Source organism: Gymnoscopelus microlampas (assembly GCF_963454915.1).
Source record: "Gymnoscopelus microlampas genome assembly, chromosome: 18".
Classification (NCBI taxonomy): domain Eukaryota; kingdom Metazoa; phylum Chordata; class Actinopteri; order Myctophiformes; family Myctophidae; genus Gymnoscopelus; species Gymnoscopelus microlampas.
Window position 1 is genome coordinate 25,727,437 of NC_139955.1, and position 19,351 is coordinate 25,746,787.

The 19,351-nt window shown below is 41.7% G+C and overlaps 3 protein-coding genes across 3 annotated transcripts; 1 reads left to right on the plus strand and 2 right to left on the minus strand.

Annotated features, from left to right (window-relative positions):
• Nucleotides 1-1,708: 1,708 nt before the first annotated feature.
• On the minus strand, nucleotides 1,709-3,266 carry LOC311033643 (beta-crystallin A1-like; the record flags this gene model as incomplete). Its single annotated transcript, XM_084041238.1, has 5 exons — nucleotides 1,709-1,856; nucleotides 2,063-2,205; nucleotides 2,582-2,723; nucleotides 2,866-2,984; nucleotides 3,192-3,266. 5 exons carry the CDS (start codon nucleotides 3,264-3,266, stop codon nucleotides 1,709-1,711), a joined length of 627 nt encoding a protein of 208 aa, XP_083897364.1.
• Nucleotides 3,267-5,753: 2,487 nt separating this feature from the next.
• crybb1l1 (crystallin, beta B1, like 1) lies at nucleotides 5,754-7,209 on the plus strand (the record flags this gene model as incomplete). Its single annotated transcript, XM_084086049.1, has 5 exons — nucleotides 5,754-5,846; nucleotides 5,974-6,092; nucleotides 6,321-6,453; nucleotides 6,589-6,731; nucleotides 7,038-7,209. 5 exons carry the CDS (start codon nucleotides 5,754-5,756, stop codon nucleotides 7,207-7,209), a joined length of 660 nt encoding a protein of 219 aa, XP_083942175.1.
• Nucleotides 7,210-9,837: 2,628 nt separating this feature from the next.
• On the minus strand, nucleotides 9,838-16,919 carry LOC311033975 (calcium-binding protein 2-like; the record flags this gene model as incomplete). The annotated part of the gene is made up of 7 exons (XM_084041713.1): nucleotides 9,838-9,863; nucleotides 10,478-10,625; nucleotides 10,856-10,965; nucleotides 11,956-12,099; nucleotides 12,361-12,391; nucleotides 12,763-13,002; nucleotides 16,812-16,919. 7 exons carry the CDS (start codon nucleotides 16,917-16,919, stop codon nucleotides 9,838-9,840), a joined length of 807 nt encoding a protein of 268 aa, XP_083897839.1.
• Between the last annotated feature and the right edge of the window lie 2,432 nt (nucleotides 16,920-19,351).

Here is a 19,351-nt window from a genome sequence, read left to right on the forward strand (position 1 = left end):
ACCATTATTGGTTGGGTAACTTATCAATCAAGAGCGGGGGGCGGGGAATGAATGCTATTGGTTGTGTAGCGTGTCAATCAAATCATCCCGCCCCTCCTAGAGAATAGCCTACTTTATCGTCAATTTTATAATAAATAGAACCATAATTTAGCAAAACGCATATCCTGATGATTGAAAGGAGACTTTAAACTAGCGACTGGAAGCATATAGAATTTATGACAATTTTTATTACAGTAAGAAAATCGAGTCTGAAAGTTGGTAAAAACCCATCGGCTTGCGTTAAAATAAATTCTTTCTGAACTCACAGGTCGGCACGGGTGAAACAGCGCCTCTCGCTGGACATTTACTAAACATCCGGGTTGGCCTCATAGTAAATATCTCAGCCTTGCCCCTTGGGCTCAACACCAGATGACCAGTGTCCTAAAACATGTCTTTAGACAAACTTTCAAATGCAGTCAGTCATCCTTCTATGATGAATAGTTAATAGCTTATGGTTTACAATATTTTGTTAATTCACCTTGACCTTTGACCAATGCCATATGTCAAATACTAAGTTAGATCTAATATATAATGATTCATGGCCTTCTGTTGTGATTTGACAATGATACAGTATATCGACACATTGCAAACAGTGACATACTAATTTACATACATACACAGTAACTCATACAGCCTCATTACGTTTTGCTATTGCTTCACAGCTCAAATGATAATGGTTTGGGGCGACCATACAGTATGCTAATGATTTAGCTTCCAAGTATACATAATTGCCTGCTGTCTTGTTAAATTGCAATTTTTCTCAGAACAATAACCTTTTAAGGATTTGTAAGCACACAATTTAAAGGGAAGTGGACAGCCAACCTTACTTTGTATATTTTGTATGTATACTGCATATGTAAATTATGTGTGTTTGTGTTCTTTTATTTATTTAGAAAGCTGGCATATGCAGATTAAAAAGAAAAGGTCAGACAAAATGTGCCAGTCACACAATAACACTTTTATAAGTTGTGATTTGTATGACCAAATAAATAGGTTATAATGATTTATTGAATGATTGAACAAGGACATATGAAGTCAACATGAGTTTATTTGTTATTAACCTGTGGTTCAACCTCCTACACAACAACACAGCACATCTGCTCTGCACCACAGCACAGTTTCTGCCATGCTCCCTGATGCGCTGAGGAGAGCAAGTGCAACTGGGAGACCATTTTTAACCTGGCACCATTTAAGAGCTACCTCTCCCCTCCTAATGGTTCCAACACTGAGGGGCAGGACTATTCCTCGCCCAGCCCAGGTGAGCTGACCAGGTTGGCGTACAACGCAGGTGTGTTAGTGTGTGTAATTCAGTGTCTGTGTATACGTAGGTGCTTCTAACCAGATAAAAAGACAACTGCATTAACACCTGAGTGTCAGTCAGTTGTGTGGGTCTGTGTGTGCACGTGTGTATGTGTGTGTGTGTGTGTGTGTGTGTGTGTGTGTGTGTGTGTGTGTGTGTGTGTATCCCTGTGCTTAACAGTGCGATATTGTCTCTTATCACACTTATTCGGAGCGGCTGTAAGTCAGTACTGTAGAGTGTTGGTTTGGGGTAGTTGTGGGTACTCAGGTCAGGGATCAGGGGAGGTTAAAGTGTGTGGGGGGTCTTAGGGGCGTTGCTGTCCGTGGGCCCCAGTTCTCACTAGGGCCTCAGTCTCAGCCTTTCCACCTCTTAGTGCTGGATGCGCCTGATGGACTGGATCTGGGGTGTCTGGGCGTGGGAGCCCCAGTTCCTCCAGTGCTGGTAGTCTCCGCTGTGTCTCTCACACTCCATGATGTATTGCTGGCCCCTGTAGCCAGGATACTGGTAGCAAACAAAGCTACAGGAAGGAGAGAGATGTGTAAGGAACTTTTGGATTATCTTATTTTATCTTTTATTTTATTTCTAATTAACTTCTGCAGTGTGTATTTGCTGTTGGTAGGGCATTTCAGTGATCATTTTGAGTGTTCCATTATACACTGTATAAGTACATTGTAGCTGATTGTCTATACTATAGTGTGTATTACAGAGAGAGCAGTAACTTACGCGCCACACTGCACGTGCATGGAGCCAACCTCGGGCATCATCCAGCCCATGGCCTGCAGGGAGGGGTAATCATCACACAGCTCCACAGTACGGCCCATGAAGTTCTCCCTCTCAAAGATGATCATACGACTGCTCATGTGAGACTGGAGGTTGGACAGAGAAGTGGGGGGTTAGAGAAATAGTCACACACATCGTCACAATAGAAATATTAAATGTTTATATGTTATATATTTAAAAAATATATATTAGTTTTATTTTATATATTTATTATATTTTAATTACGACCATTTTCAGTTGACCTTTTAGATTAGTAGATGAAGCCCATTGGTAACATTATGGATATTGAACCTGAGTACCTACAATTAAATGTCTTTGTCAACATTCCTGATTTTGCTGTGTATGCATAAAAGCATGCACAGTGTTATAAATATTCCTGTTCTTCGTCTTTGTATTTTTTCATTCTGCGTTCTTTGCCTCTCGGTTTCATGCACAACCTCTGATAGCGTCTGGAGTACTCACAGCACAGTAGATGGGACGCAGGGACATGAGGCGCTCCACATGGTAGGAGATGTTGCCACTGTAGGCGTCCCAGTGGGGGTACTCTCCCCTCTCCAGAATGAATTGCTGTCCCTGGAAGTCATGGTGCTCGAAACCCACCCAGCTATATGGAGGCAGCGAGGGGAAAGCAAAAGTTAGAGATGAGTGACGAGGGAGAGACACCCTGACCCAGAGTGCACACTTACCACACAGGTTACTGTTTTGTTACTACAAACAATGAGTTTGTTTGAGGCTGTGAGACTTACGCGCCACTCTCCACCCTGATGGAACGGATGTTATCCAGGCCACACTCCTGGATGTTGCAACACTCGTTGGTGAATTCCTGGCACTTGCCCTGGAAGTGCTCCTGCTCGAACACGGTCACCTGGTGACAAAGAGAGGAGGAAGGAAAAGATAAAAGTGACAGTAAATTGACATGAAGTGAGTGTCAAGCAGAGATGTGCAGATTACATTTTGGACTGATATATTTGTGCTATGTTTTTGGGGTGTGTGTGTGTGCGTGTGCGCGTGTGCGTGTGCGTGTGCGTGTGCGTGTGCGTGTGTGTGTGTGTGTGTGTGTGTTTGTGTTTACCTTGTAGAAAGGAGCCATGCCCATTCCCGAGTTGACCAGTGGTTGCATCATTGGGGATTTAGTGGTTCTGTACATCTTTACTCTTAAGGCGGCAAAGGGAGGAAGGAGGCAAGTGGGTAGGGTAGGAAGCAGTGTAGGAGAAAATTATTCAAAACAAAATATAGCCTATATCCTGAAATAAATCATCAGTCCATAAGTCATATTTTTTTAAAGGTTTGAAAGACCTAAAAATAAGTAATTGCATGTTCACTTCACAACAACTATGACAGAGATTTTGAAAGCTGGATAAACCAGAAAGCATCATTCAAGGAGCCATGTCATATTTTTCAAATTATTACAAATCTGTTATGAAATAAAGCAGCAATTTGGGGGAGCATATAATTTATTGGTTAAAACCAATAAGGCCTATTATCTAACAAATGTAATTGCAACAAACAATGTGTTGTACAGGTTATTTATCGTTTTAGTGCTTTTCTCTTTTTGTTTGACATAAAAGCTCCTGGAATAAGCCCAATAACACACGTCTAGCTCAGTGGTTCTCAAACCTTTACATTTCAAGGACTCCCCTTAACTCTGACAGTATACAAATGGAACTAAATGGTTCCATTTGTATGCTGTCAGAGTTACAGACAGGTCCATTTAGAACCCCCTCAAGGAACCCTGAGAGTCCCTGGACCCCACATTGAGAACCACTGGTCTAGCTGTCCCTCACTCGTGTTAAATGCACAGTCAGAATTGAGACCTTACCTAGATTGGCACTTATTCGCAGAGCTCGGGAGTGGCACGCGCCTTTACACTTATCTCGCGTAGAGCTCTGGGAGAACCTGGCGCTTCAGTTTTATACCGGGCTGCCGATGAGCGCGCCTGCTGGGGCGCGTCCACTGCGTCCCATGCCGTGGACGCGCCCCGCTGGGCGCGCTCTGGTGGAGCGCACGTGGGACCACCTCTGGCCATTGACATTGACGACACTAGCCACCAGAAAGTCCAGGATCGCAGAAAGCGCGCCCCTGGGCTCTCTGGTGGCTCTGTGGCGTTCTGCTGCAACCCCAGCCAACTCAGCATATCCTATAGAATGCTGGTCCTTTCTAAAGCGCACGTTCCAACGAGCTGTTTCGGCCGGAGAACAAAAGCGCTCCGGTATGTTCGCTGCTCCGGTCAGCAGTCCGGCGTGTGTCCCAGGCACAAAGGGCCTGCATAGGGAGAGCTAATGCGGGGATTATGGGCAGCGTAGGGAGGCGCCGTTGGTGGCTATTAGGATCTATATTAACGTTTTAAAAAAAGAGTTTGATTGGGGGAAAAAGTCATTTTCACTTCATACTTTTCAATATTATCCCACTGTAATCTGTCTGGCCCACAACCGCACAGGAGCCCAAACATCCAAGTGTAACTAGCGCCATGGATAGCAGATCCAATGCACGCTCGTGGCTCCAATGTACACTCATAGCTGTGGTGCCACAGATAGAAAGTCCATTCATTTCCCCATAGAGATTTCCGAACAATATTTACATAAATTACATAAAGCCTGGAACCAAACTCCTGGTGAAGCATGACCATAAAACATTTGATTCCGTGTCCAAAAATATTTGAATTTTTAATTATAGCCTATATAATATATTTAATAAATACTAAATATAAATAATAAATAAATTAAAAAAAATACACAGAATCAAATGTTTTATGGTCATGATTCACCAGGAGCTTGGGTGGCTTGGTTACAGGCTTAGAATCATTTATATAAATATTTTCTGAAATCTCTGTCAGATAAATGAATGGGTTTTCTATCTGTGGCACCACAAAATGGCTGCCACTGCTATGCCCTATAGCCTATCTAAAGCCCCCATGAATGTAGTTGAGGAATTGCACAGTTGCACCTGAGCCCAATCATAACGATTATTTATCAACTAAAATTCCATGATATTTTAATAATCTCTTATTTTGAATACATATTTTGCAACCTATAAGGGAATTTTGCACCACACATATAATATATACACATATCCAATTATTGTGAGACATTTCATTCCATTTCTTGCCCTTCACTTCACCTCACAATCAAGTGTGAAAAACTCTGAAATGTGAAGCCAAGACAACACCTATAGTATCCACCTAATGTAAACTCTGCCATATTCTCCTTCTAACTTCTGTCACTTCATCCCACTCAGTAGACCAACCATTCCTCATCTCGCGCATCCCACCCACCCCACCCCACCCCTATCTGTCCCTCTCTGATGATGAGGGGGTTCTATTGTCTCCTGTCTCTGACCTCAGCAGGTTTGTTTCTCTTTGACTAATCCCTCCCATGTGGGCGCCAGCGTATAAAAGGGAGGGGCGCACTCTGAGCCACACACACTCAGAGTGAGGCTCGGCGTATAGGCACCACACACAAACACAGGTAAGGTAAACACATATGCACCTGCTGGAAATGCACACATACAAAGCACATAGTGATATGTTTAAACAGATGATAACATTTTATATCATCCTCCATTTCTTTACACAATCATACAGTTCAACACCTTCATTCACTTCTGTCTTTTTCCCCTCTGTCTCTTGTCAGCAATCATGTCCAGTGGAGATAAGGCCAAGTCTGCTTCCCAGACCGACGGGAAGGCTGCCCAGAGCAAGAAGTCTGAGATGGGAATGAATGCCTACAAGGTACGTGGCTCTCACTTTGGACTGGATGTTCAACAGAACGTGTCACATTATACTTTGAAGTGAAATACATCCACCTGAAGCGTCAACAGTCCAACCACGACTTACCTATGTGCTTTCTCCCCAAAAGATGTACGTGTTCGACCAGGAGAACTTCCAGGGTCGCATGATTGAGATCAGCAACGAGTGCATGAATGTGTGTGAGATGGGCATGGACCGCGTGCGCTCCCTGCGCGTTGAGTGTGGACCGTAAGTCAGCTACAGTCCCTACCTAGAATATATTGCAATAATTCCGTTTATGAGCCTGCATTGTTAAACAGTGTAATGTGTTTAACAGTACATTTAAGAAATAAGCAACTGAGTAGTAATATGTTGCTTAATATGGCACAATGTTAAGACTTTCTTATGCACAGTTCTTGCACACTAATGGCGTTGAATGGGCAAACAGATTAATAACAACCTTCTGTGCTCTGCCAGCTTCGTTGGTTTCGAGCAGATGAACTTCTGTGGTGAGATGTACATCCTGGAGAAGGGAGAGTACCCCCGCTGGGACTCCTGGAGCAACTGCCAGAAGAACGACTACCTGCTGTCCTTCAGGCCTGTCAGGATGGTAAGAAAAACATCTAACTCCACACCTCAATTTGTTCTCCATGATTAGCTTAGTTGTCTAAATGCTGTTAGCCCCTTCGCTAACCAAGTGTTTCTCCTTGGTAACCAAGTGTTTCTCCCTGATTCTTCCTTGCAGGACCCCGAGAAGCACAAGATCTGCCTGTATGAGGTTGGCGAGTTCAAGGGCCGCAAGATGGAGATCATGGATGATGATGTTCCCAGCCTGTTCTCTTACGGCTTCACCGATAGAGTGGGCAGCATCATGGTCAGCTGTGGAACGTGAGTCTGTTATAACTTAAGTACAGTAGCCAGTCTGAAAGTACTCAGCACTGGAGAGTAAGAATAGAAGAACAGAACTGAAACATACAGTAATACAATAACAGCAACAACAACAACAAAACATGTATTCATGTAGTGTTTCACTAGTAGAACTCAAACGGTGAACTTAAACTGAACAGAAAGAGCTACTGTAGAAGGAACAGAATACAGCAGGGAATTTTGTAGGCTGCAGATCCACATTGAATTTTGAGAAGAAACTAGCTGTTTTCTAACTCTTTGTGGTTCTCCTTTCCTTATCGCATACAGCTGGGTGGGATACCAGTTCCCTGGCTACCGTGGTAGCCAGTACCTGCTGGAGAAGGGTGAATTCAGACACTTCAACGAGTACGGTGCCCGCCATCCTCAGTTCCAGTCTGTGAGGCGTATCCGTGACATGCAGTGGCACCAGCAGGGCTGCTACACCATGGCCAGCAAGTGAGGCTCAGGAAGGGAGAGAAAGAGAAAGAGTGGAAGCGAGGGAGAGGGGCGGAGGAAGCGGGAAAGGGGGAGAGATGTCTGAGACCTTACCTGAAAACTCTTTAGAGGTCTACGATCTGACACAGCCTGGGGGGAGGGGGGAGGTTCTAGTCCCACCTCTATTCTGAGGCAACAGCTCAATGGAAGGACCATCTGGACCTGAATACAATTCCAGACAACCCTTTATCTCTCTCTATCTCTACTCTTCTCTTTCTCCCCTATGGTCCGACCTTTGCTCCCACTCTCCCCAACGTTTCTTCCTTTTTTTTGCCCTCCCCCAGCTTCCTTTACCCCTCTGTAGTTCTTTGCAGCACCAAAGAGGGAACGAGAATTCTCTTGCTGTTTTACAACATGATTCTCGGCTCAGGGTAATGATGCACCATTGGAAACTGAGTTTCTAGAGCCCTCCCCCGCCCCTGATTTCCTAACCCTGTGCATTGCACACCCTCTCTGCTGTACAGAATCCTGGCCAAGTTTTCAATAAAAATAAAAATCTTGAATTCAAACATGTCTTTGCATTGTTACTTATAACTATAATGGCTGAGAAAAGGCTTTAAATTGAACCCAGACGTTTACATGGAATACGCTACTGTAGGCTATAATTGAAAAAAAAAAAAAAAAAATATATATATATATATATATATATATATATATATATATATATATATATATATATTTATATATATATATATATATATGTATATATGTATATATATATGGGATTCAATCCTAGGTCCCCCCGCATACGCGCAACATTTTTACTGTTGAGCTATTACAGAGAACATTATTTGGAAATGCAAATCCTCTTGTAAACCAGTAGTCCTACCCGACCACAGGATCTAAATATCTCAATACAATTAAGAGCATGGAGACTACCGCCAACCACTGCAGTTGTCTTACATACATTATATTTATTAACATAATATGATACCATATAGATTGGTTAAAATAACATTCACAAAAAAAGATTGCAACTTCAAGCAAATAAATGATCCTTAAGCCTGTCAAGTTTAGTTTAGTTGGATGATAATAGACCACTGAAATCTCTGATGGCTAAATGTCAGTAACAGATTATGCATTTGTCAAACAATGATTTGTGGAGTTTGCCTAAATTAGTGATCCTCAATGGGGGCGGTACAGCCCCCCAGGGGGGCGTACAGAGAAGATTGGGGGGCGCTGGAACAATGTTTTTCCAGGGGATAGTTTAATATACTCAAGTGCACATTTTCTTCATTTCATCCTAGACTTTTTTTTATTAACTGTGCTGTCAAATGAGACGTGTTTTCTGAATTGTGTGTAGTTGCACAGTTTTTAATTGGATGATGATGGAAGATTGGCTATATTTGTAAGTGTTCAATGGGGTTTGTACAGGTGGAAGCACGAAAGCCTATTTTTTATTCTGTCGTACAACGGTGTTGCTTGCTGAACAATTCTGTGTGACATTGTGTCTCCATGGTACTGGTCATTGTGTCTCCATGGTACTGGTCATTGTGTCTCCATGGTACTGGTCATTGTGTCTCCATGGTACTGGTCATTGTGTCTCCATGGTACTGGTCATTGTGTCTCCATGGTACTGGTCATTGTGTCTCCATGGTACTGGTCATTGTGTCTCCATGGTACTGGTCATTGTGTCTCCATGGTACTGATTATTGTGTCTCCTGGTCATTGTGTCAATAAGGTACTGGTCATTGTGTCAATAAGGTACTGGTCATTGTTTCTCCATGGTACTGGTCATTGTGTCAATAAGGTACTGGTCATTGTGTCTCCATATCATGGTCTGTATCATGTCAGTATATATCATGGTCAGGGTCAGGATCATGATCAGTATCAGTATCATGTCAGTATCATGATCAATATCATGTCAGTATCATGATCAATATCATGTCAGTATCATGAACGTGACATGATACTGACCATGTGACATGATACTGACACAATACTCACATGATGCTGACCATATTGCTGACATGATACTGACCATGATACTGACCATGATACTGACACGATACTGACCATGATATTGACCATGACTAATCATGATACTGACATGATACTGACCATGATTCATGATATCAGGCCTTGTCACAGGAATGTCAGGCCCTGTCACAAGGATGTCAGGCCCTGCCACAGGGATGTCACTCAGTTTAATAAATAACTAAATAAATAACTAAATAAATGACTAACTACCTAAATAAATAGTTTAGCTTTTTATTAATGTTTTTTAATGTAACATCACATTTTACAAACAAGGCTTTACACTGGACAAACATGAATATATCAAAAATACATACAGTAAAAAAGACAGCATGCTTGCATAAGTAACTGACATGTTTTAGGCTATAGTTTTTTAAATGACCTAATTTTTTAATCTCAATTGTGTATATGCAAAACAAAGTAAAGTAAAGCAATAAGCTTCAATTTTTAAAGTTTATTTTAATTGTCTATTTTTTAAAAAGACATATAAAATTCATGCTCACAAGAGCAAATAGTATGTCCACTACAGTTTAATGTGGTCCCTTATCCAGGATTTACATAGTGCTTCTTTAATGTCTCCATTGTCTCCTCTGTTGTTAAACATCTGGACATCTGGTCAACGTGACATCATTCTTACAAATTCTGTGAAAATGAGAGGAAGAATAAAGAGAGTCGGAAGAGGATGAATATTAGTTTGGCAGCTTCTACAAAATCATGGAAAGGCAAAGTGCACACACAGGGGCTGGCCTATAATATAGTGTTGTAGGCTATATTATAGCCTGCACACTCGATGGCAGACAATGAAAAGTGTTAAATGATTCTTGGGGCTCGAGTCTACATGTAGGGTACCCACAATATCAATGTCATCATCATCAGTAGCTATATGTTTCAAGAGGCCCAGTATTATCTTTATCCGGGGCCCAGAATTCCTGGCAAAGGCCCTGACTGGGAGTGGGAGCACATTCTCGTTAGCAAACCTACAATAGATACTCATGGTAAAAGAAAATCATATAGTAAGTTATGTTTTGTGCCATAGTAACATAGTTACATATGCTATGTATTCAAACAATGTAAATCACGAAATGTTCTCATTTGTTATTTATTTTTTATCTTAAATAGCCAATTAACTACAACTCAAAATGTGTACTTTTTGACCATTATTATCATTGTACGTTTTGTGATGATGAGATCGTGTTGTGCTTGGACATACTCTCTCTCTCTCTCTCTCTCTCTCTCTCTCTCTGTTTGTCTCTCACCCTCGAAGTCAACCAAGCCATCCCCATTGAGGTCGACGTCTCTAACGATCTCTTCTATCTGACTGTTAGGCAGTTGTTCTCCCAACAACTTCTTCGAGGCCTCCCGAAGCTCCGCTATGTTGATCTTACCGTCTCCGTTAGTGTCAAACTGGACACAAACATGAACACAGGTTTGTTAGCCTCTTTTATTTTTTATTCTTTTTAGAGATCTTCAATTATGGGGGTCCCTGGCACCAAATCATTTCAGATGGGTCTGTGGCCAAATCCTTGACATGAAAATGTTTGAGAACCACTGGCCTATATTGTATATTAAATGTGTGTGCATAAATGGCAGTTGCATACATACACACATCTTCCTGCGGATTCCACCAGACTGACCTCTTTGAATGCATCTCTGAGTTCTTTGACTCCAATAAAGCATGCTGTCTCTGCCACCACCTTGGGTCCCATCAGCTCACACCAGTCCTCAAAATCAATTTTACTGCCCACTGCAGGACAGAAAAGGTACAGGCACACAATAGTGAATCAACACTAATCCCAAATCCTTGATTGTACTATATTCTAATATACTTTGTGTCATCTCAGGGATTCTATAACTGTTCTGTGACAAATATATAGTCATTCCGCCAAAAAAAAACTATATTCAAATCAAATTCAGGATTATTGTAAAATATAGGCAGACTTTTTTTTTGTACAATATCACATTGATTGTAGAATACTTTGTTAGAAGTAAAAGCCAAATGATGCCAAAGTAATTATTGGATTGTGTATACATATATTCATGACTTTAATGTTGCAGCTGGTAAAAGGTAAAAGGACTGATGTTAATTTCTTTGTGTGCTGCTGGGTAGCTTGACCTATACTAATATTTTAATAATCAATTTATTAAAAAAATATATATGTATATTATTATTATGTCCATAGGCCTGTTATGCCCATATAGAGATCCAATTGTCCAAAACCACCGATCCTACCGATATGCCCGGAATAGGCATATACTGATGAGATATACATATATAACTCCATATAAAAGGTACACAGGCAGTCAGACACATATAGAGATCCCCACATGGGCATAACAGGGACATAAGCAGACAGTGTAGAACTGGTATTGCATAAGGGTGGGGCATGTTTCCCCTACTTGCATCGTTCCCAAGTGGCCGGTGCCCAACGGGCATAGTGCATATAAAATGTTGTTTTTTTGGGGGGCTTTTTCTTATAGTGGTAGTAGTTAAAGCTGAAACTAATGGCAGAGAGGGGAAGTACATCCAGCACAGGCCCCCAGAGCCGAGCTAGGGAGGCAGTGTCCATGCACACTACTCAGCCTGTCACCATAGTGCCCAAAATTATTCTGTTCTATTCTGCTCTGTTCTATTCTATTCGCTTCTTGTGATCTTCTCTTTTATGTCTGCTCTGTTATCATTGTCTTCAACCCATTGTTTATGATTGTGTCCCTGGTTGGTTGTTGTGTCACTCACAGCTCATTGCTAGTTCAATAAGCTCCATCTCAGTCGGCATGTATCCCATGGTCCTCATGCACTCTCCCAGGTCAGCTTGGCTAATGTAGCCACCGTCCTCCTTGGCCGTACCCTTCGCAAACTCCAAAAACGCATCATGAAGCTCTGTAACACACACATGCACATGCACACGCGCGCACACACAAACACACACACACACACACACACACACACACACACACACACACACACACACACACACACACACACACACACACACACACACACACACACACACACACACACACACACACACACACACACACACACACACACACACACATATGCGGTAATGGTTAAACATGAGAGGATAAGGGTAAAGTAATACGATGAGGTACGGTATGTGCTGTTGGGATGTAATCTTACCTTCAATTTCCTCTGGACTCAGCTCTCTGTCCTGTTGGAAGGTACAGCAATACATTAGTCTCACCTCCGTTATTTCTCTCTCCCTCTATTTCTTCTTTAAAAAATGTCTTTCTCACTCCATTCTCACTCAGACACATACACACTCCTGTATAATATTCATAATCAAAAACAAATCCTTGTGTTGACTGATGAGCATATGACACAGCTGGTGAGATGGATGAGTTAAGGGGTCACGGACACAATGTGATGAGCACAGGAGCTTAGAGAAATATCAGGAGCAATAGAGAGTATATGCTTAGGTTGTGTGCGTGGCACGGATTTGTACAGTAAATGTGTGAAAGTAAAAGGGTTTGTGATACTGTGCATGTGTCTGGGAGTTTTGTATAGGCTATTTTTACATACGAGTGTAAAGCCCTGTTTAAGGAAGATACAGGTGGGGCCCACGATGTTGTGCAGCATGTTGCAGTTCTTGACCAGTGCACAAAAGGGATCCTTTAACTCCTTTTCTTCAATGCCCTTATCCTCTGTTCCCTCTTGCTGCATGCCCCGCTGGCTCCCTGCACCCGCCTTACCCAGGAAAGGTGTTACAGGTCCCTCCATTGACCCCTTTAGATGCAGACCCAGTCGGTTAGCCACGGTTTTCTGTTCATACAAACGTTTAATACAAATTGTTAGTCTAGTTGCTCTATTGCCCATTTACTGTTCTTCCCTTGTTAGTTACATTTTACCCTCCCATTCTCCTCCTTCTTTCTCTTCTGCTTCCCCTCTTTCACTTTCTCTCTTTCCAATCCCTCTCCTCCTTTTCTTACTACTGAGTTCTCTATTTCTTCCTTTAAATGCTGTCCAGTTTATTTTGGTTAGTTAAGAGACTAAGAAGAATAAGACAGACAGACAGACAGACAGACAGACAGGGAGGAAGGGAGGGAGGGAGGAAGGGGGGAGAGAGAGGGAGGGGAGAGGGAGAGAGAGGGAGGGAAGGAAGAGTAGAAGGAAAGAGAAGCTTACCTAGTGTACTGTACAGATCATTTGAAATAATTAATTTATCCCTATTACACCAGAAAAGATTGTGTCCTGAAACTCATGCTGCAAAAACGTAACGTCATTGTAAATATGACATACATAGCCTAATATAAATGTATACTATTTGAATAAAAATAGCAAAGAACCACTAATGTTTTTTTGTTACGTTTTTCCCCATTCTATTATAATCTGAGACGTCACATAAAATGTTGTCCAATCAGAATATGACTGTCTGTGGCGGGCATTTTCAGTCGACGCTCGAGCGGTCAGTGGTGCGCGTCACATATGTCAGACCTGGCTTCAGTCATGAATCATAGTTGTTTGGTGCAGCGACGTCAGGCGGTTCGTCCAAAATGAAAGGAAAACATGCATTGTTATGCCTATATTATATGGATGATGTGTTCTTTTAGCCAAGTGACACCGTCATAGCTAGGCTACTGACTTATGAATTAGGCTATATGTAACCTATATCTATAAATTATGAGTAATGAATTAAGTAGCCTATCTATAGGCCTAACTATTTATATATCTGAGTTTGGGGCTTCAGACGTCCTGAAATTGCTGAACTTTGATGAGAAGTACAAGTAAGAAGACAACAAAGGTAAGAAAGAAATGGAACTTACACTTAGTTACACTTAGACCTTTTTCATGGCAGCTATTTTGACAAAATAACAAGATGAACACAGGTGATAGAAGCCTGTACTACTAATTAACAATATCAGCTGCACCCTGGTCTGTTTACACGTGATTGGAACACAAATAATAATTATTATCCCTAACACACCTGTGTAGCTGTTCACACCATTAGCTCAGTGTTCAAACGTTTTAATTTCAAGGACCCCCATACATCTGAGAGTGTAAACATTGAACCAAATGGACCCATACATTTGGTTCCATTTTGTACACTCTCAGAGTTACTGGCCTGTAATTGCTGTAAAAGGTCAATTTGGAACCCCCTCATCATGGAACCCTGCACTGTGAGAATCAATGTACCACTAGCTACTTGTTAAAACTGCTGCTATGTAAAAGGTCTATTGTATGAGGTCTGACAGTGGTAGACCTACTGGTAGAATTAGCTCTATTACATAGAGAGAACCGGAAAGGCTATGGACCAGAGCTATGGTTGAATTAATGGATTGTGAGTTTTTTTTTACACAGGCTGGATGTGCCTTTAGATTATGGTGAAGCAATTTAATATCAAATAGACATTACGATGAAGCATAGCCTATTATATAATTTTAATTTAATATCATATAGACCAGTGGTTCACAGACCTTTTTAGCTCAAGGCCTAAAAGAGAAATGGCATGTCTCCCCAGAACCCAAACTAGTGAAAATAGCTATATCAATATCTACAGTATGAGTGTTGTGAGCTTGTAGATATGCTATTTTAATTGTAATTTTCACTTTCAATATTGCACATTGACAGTATTTGAAATGTTTCCATATTTTGCACACAGTAGGCCTACTGAGCTATAATGGTAATGATGCATGAATGAACTGTAATGGCTCAGGCAGCTTTAGCTTATATAAGAAATCACATAGAGTGTTTTTTGTGGCTGTGTCAGTATAGCCTATTTTGAGGAGTCATTTAAGACACACAATGGCTTCAATCCACGGATAGAGGAAGCCTGTTTACTTGTTGTATCCGTATCGCATCTACTCTTTTTTGTGGTTTAATCGGATTCTGTGATCTACATCACAAGATGAATGTAGGTTACAGAATCTGATAAGCAAACCAAATGCAACGTAACGGTGTAACACCGCACCGTGTCCAGCACGGTATGGATGTACTACAGTACGTGGATGTGCTGCTGTACAGCCATACAGAGTTGTGATAACCAGAAAAACACCACTAGAGACCAGCTTACTTGTTACATCGTGGAGAAATCCACAGCAGTCCACATGGCAATAATTTATATTTAGCTAAATAGACCACATTTTAATCACTCTCTCCCTGTACACATGGGCCGTGAGCATTTTGGTGGGTTTGATTAGCAACATTTGGCAGAGGTACAAAGTCAGGGGAGATCTCCCTTAGAAAAGCGACAATCTCCTTGTGTATTTATTTGGGGGTGACCGTAGCTTTAAGTGGTAGATCAGAAGGTCACAAGTTAGACTCCCAGCCCACCCAGGTCTACGTGTTCAAGTGTCCCCGAGCAAGACAGTTAACTCCTAATATTAAGGCAAGCAATAGGCCATGCCATTGCTCAATATTAATTCTGTTATCATTTAGAACATCTAGTTTAAACGTTTCTTAATAGTTGAACCATTGCAACACAAAGAGACTTACAATGAAATAAATGCAAGAATAATGTTTCATTTATTGCTACACATAGTGACATTTATATTTACAATAATAGCGAAATAATTCACCCCATACTGTTCTGTGCTATCACAAGTGCAAGGATTACAGGTATATACAGAAAGGAAAGACGGCAACAGGAATCAAATGTAGGGTGCATTTGGTTAATCACTCTGTGAGAGCTCCTTATATTACAGCAAACACAGACTTCAGACTGCAGTCTAATCTCACTGATGTCTAACACCAGCAATCAGGCTATAGGCATAGGAGACATCCTCAAAAATATACAAAATAGAAATATAAAACAATGCAGCAAACAAAATTGCAACAATACAGCTCGCGGTCTTCCATGGATGCATATGTCTGTGTGTTGTGAGGATTCTCTGACCAATCAGTAGTCAGTAGCGTTACACGTCACCCTATGGTATTGAGTGTGAGCCCTGCTTGGCCCCGCTGGAATTTAGAGAGGATGGGCACACAAAAAGGTACCTGGTAAATGAAAAGGCAAAAATTGCGGTAGAGCCGGGACTATGAAATGGAAAGACGTCATATATACTGGCCACATGAACTCCGAGCTCCACATGAAGCCACACCATTATTAGACCCAGGTTTCTAATTACACAATATTATAATTCTATTCATCATAACAAAGTAGAAAAACTAAAGTCTACAGCCTGTTTTATTTGTTGAACATCTTCAAGGCAATGATCTAGCACTATTGAAGCACCCAAAGTGTTTCTGTGCCTCTCTTGAGCAATGCGTCTCCTACTTGTCTAGTTTGTCTTTGTGGATATGACACACAGCAACACTGTGTCGAGCGCAGACTGTGTCATTGTCTTACTTACTCTTACTCAAAGTCTTTGACTAGTGGAGATGTTGCAGATTTGATTTCGCGATGTGTCTCGTCACTCCATGTCACTGTAGCTGCAGCTTCCATTGGAAATGTTGTCACTTTTGATGTGAACGAAGGGTTAGTGTTTCACATTGGCTGAAGTTGGTATGCCAGCGCGTGCCTTTTTTCAATGGATTAAAAATCTACTTTTACAATGTGACTTGTCACAAGATTTGTTCTGAATAAAATACAATTTGAATAAAGTGCAGGGGACAGAGATGACATATAGGCCTACAGGAACTGCGGGGGACATGTCCCCTGTGTATCCCGTGTCTGCTACTTCTGTGCCCCTGTGAAGTGTGAAGGACGTGATGAATGTTGCCATGAAGGTCATATGTTCCATTCGTGTTACAGTCACAGATAACCATCGTGTGGCCTCTTTGACAATTGCAACAGGAATTTAATGGACTGGCAGTTCCCAGTGCCAACTGTCACACGAGACACCACAGAAGACAGTTTTGTGAACAGGTTTGTGTTGCTGTAGACAGCAACAGATAGTATTTTAGATTTGATAAACACACCTTCTACTACGTGTAAAACGTTTCTTTGTAACTCCGTTGTGATGATTAAGTCTGCCAGACAACGGTGGTACCAGTGACGGGAAGGATAAGCAATACCAGCATGATTAGTTACCAAGCGCATTCTCTCTTACTCATGGTGTCAATTAATCATGCGATGAGACAACGTCTGCATGAGTGTGTGTGTGTGTGTGTGTGTGTGTGTGTGTGTGTGTGTGTGTGTGTGTGTGTGTGTGTGTGTGTGTGTGTGTGTGTGTTTGTCAACTTATTTATGAGTGTGCACATGCACTTGCATGTTTGTACATGTTTGCACAGTGTTTGTACCTTTCCAGGTTTTAGCCTTAGATGACTGTCATTTAAAATGTATTGTGTATAGTTGTGGCTTGCATGTACACACCTACGAAGAAACACACGCAGAAACACACGCACGCACGCACACACGCTAGCACACACACACGCTAGCGCACACGAACGCACGCGCGCGCGCACACACACACACAGTGGCAATGACATTGACTGGTGGGTATATGCATAGAATCTGTGTGCGTAAGATGGGCAGTGCTCCGGTATCGTGACTGTGGCCCTTGATCGGGACTGTCTCCATGACGAAATGATGCCTACGCGTGTGGGCAGTAAACCAGTAGACATATCATGTTCTGATCTGGTGTCAGATATGCCTCCACTGGTGTCCAGTGGCTGGAGCTGTTTTTCAGATGAAGAGCAGAGGAGGACAGAATGGAGTGAGGAAAGGGAGCAAGTCAGGCAGGTTTGAAAATGTTGTCAGTGTTTATGTTGCTTTGAGGTAGTGAGGATAAATAAAAACACGCAATAGATCCTCAAGCCTGATCTGTTTCTTATGTGTTCACTGTGTGTGGGTGTGGGCTGAGTGCCACATAATCATAGTTACTGTCACGCCTTGCGTCACATGACACCTATTATGTAAAATGCTTGCACACAGTAGCCACATGTGATATCATATCTTCTCTTCTCTTCTCTTCTCTTCTCTTCTCTTCTCTTCTCTTCTCTTCTCTTCTCTTCTCTTCTCTTCTCTTATCTTCTCTCAAGTAAACTATTTCCGTCCTCAGTCTTTGCACAACTCCACTACCTTTTGATCACTGACCTCACCCCACCCCCTCTGTGCTTGCTGACATGACCAGGTGGATGCATCTTTAACGTTTCTTAGATGTCTATCTAAGATGTAAAGATGTAACACACTTGCATAATCACACACACACACACACACACACACACACACACACACACACACACACACACACACGCTACTGTACATGTCTGACCTTGAGTGACAGTTGTGATGGTGTACTGTACTGTGTCGTCGTGTCATGTGTCATGGCTTATCATTTGTGCAATGTGATGCGATACTGAGTTGATACAATGGCAAGGGGTACGAGGAGGACTCGGGATAGGGTGTTTGTTAGTTCTCTAGCTGACCGTGGCAGTATCCATTACGGTAGGGGTGGGCAACCTTTTCGGGCACAAGTTCACTGAGACGTTTTCCAAGGCTGGCGATTCGTGACGAGGTCACCCAATGCCAGACAGTGAAAACCACTATTGCTTTTACATCTTATTATAATTAGAACAATGCATTATTATTGCTGTTGATGGGGATTGTTTTGTGCCTTTGTTGTTTGTATTGTATGTCTTGTCTCATTATGATTATCGTTGGTGATGTGGATGTTTTTGTATGTGTAAGTAACGAAAAACATCACATGGATGCAACGTTTTTCGTTACTTACACATACATGGGTAAGTAACGAAAAACGTTGCCAATCATTAAAAAAGAAACAATTTGAACAATACAAGTACAGAATAAGTCAATAATGTAATAATAAAACCTAACAAAGAATGATGACAGTATAGACGCCATAGAATAAATATATTGCACAGCTATTCTGTAAAAACATTATAATCCAAGCAGGGGTGGGCAGCCTTTAAATAAGACCGTCAAGACCACCTGGTACTGCAGGCAAGGCAAGGCAAGCTTATTTGTATCCACGTTTAGTTTTGATTCTAGAGACAGAAAGGTCTGCTTTCTGTCTTTAGAATCAAAACTAAACGTGGAATGTTCGATCTTGCAAAAAAAGATTTTGGCCCTAAACCATTCAATGCTTCATAAACCAACAGTAGTATTTACAACTGCTGTCGTCTGATTTATTTTTTAGGGAGACCGTGAAGACTCTGTTACACTATAGTCAAGTCTACTGAAGATTAATTGCATGGACAAGTACTGCAGATC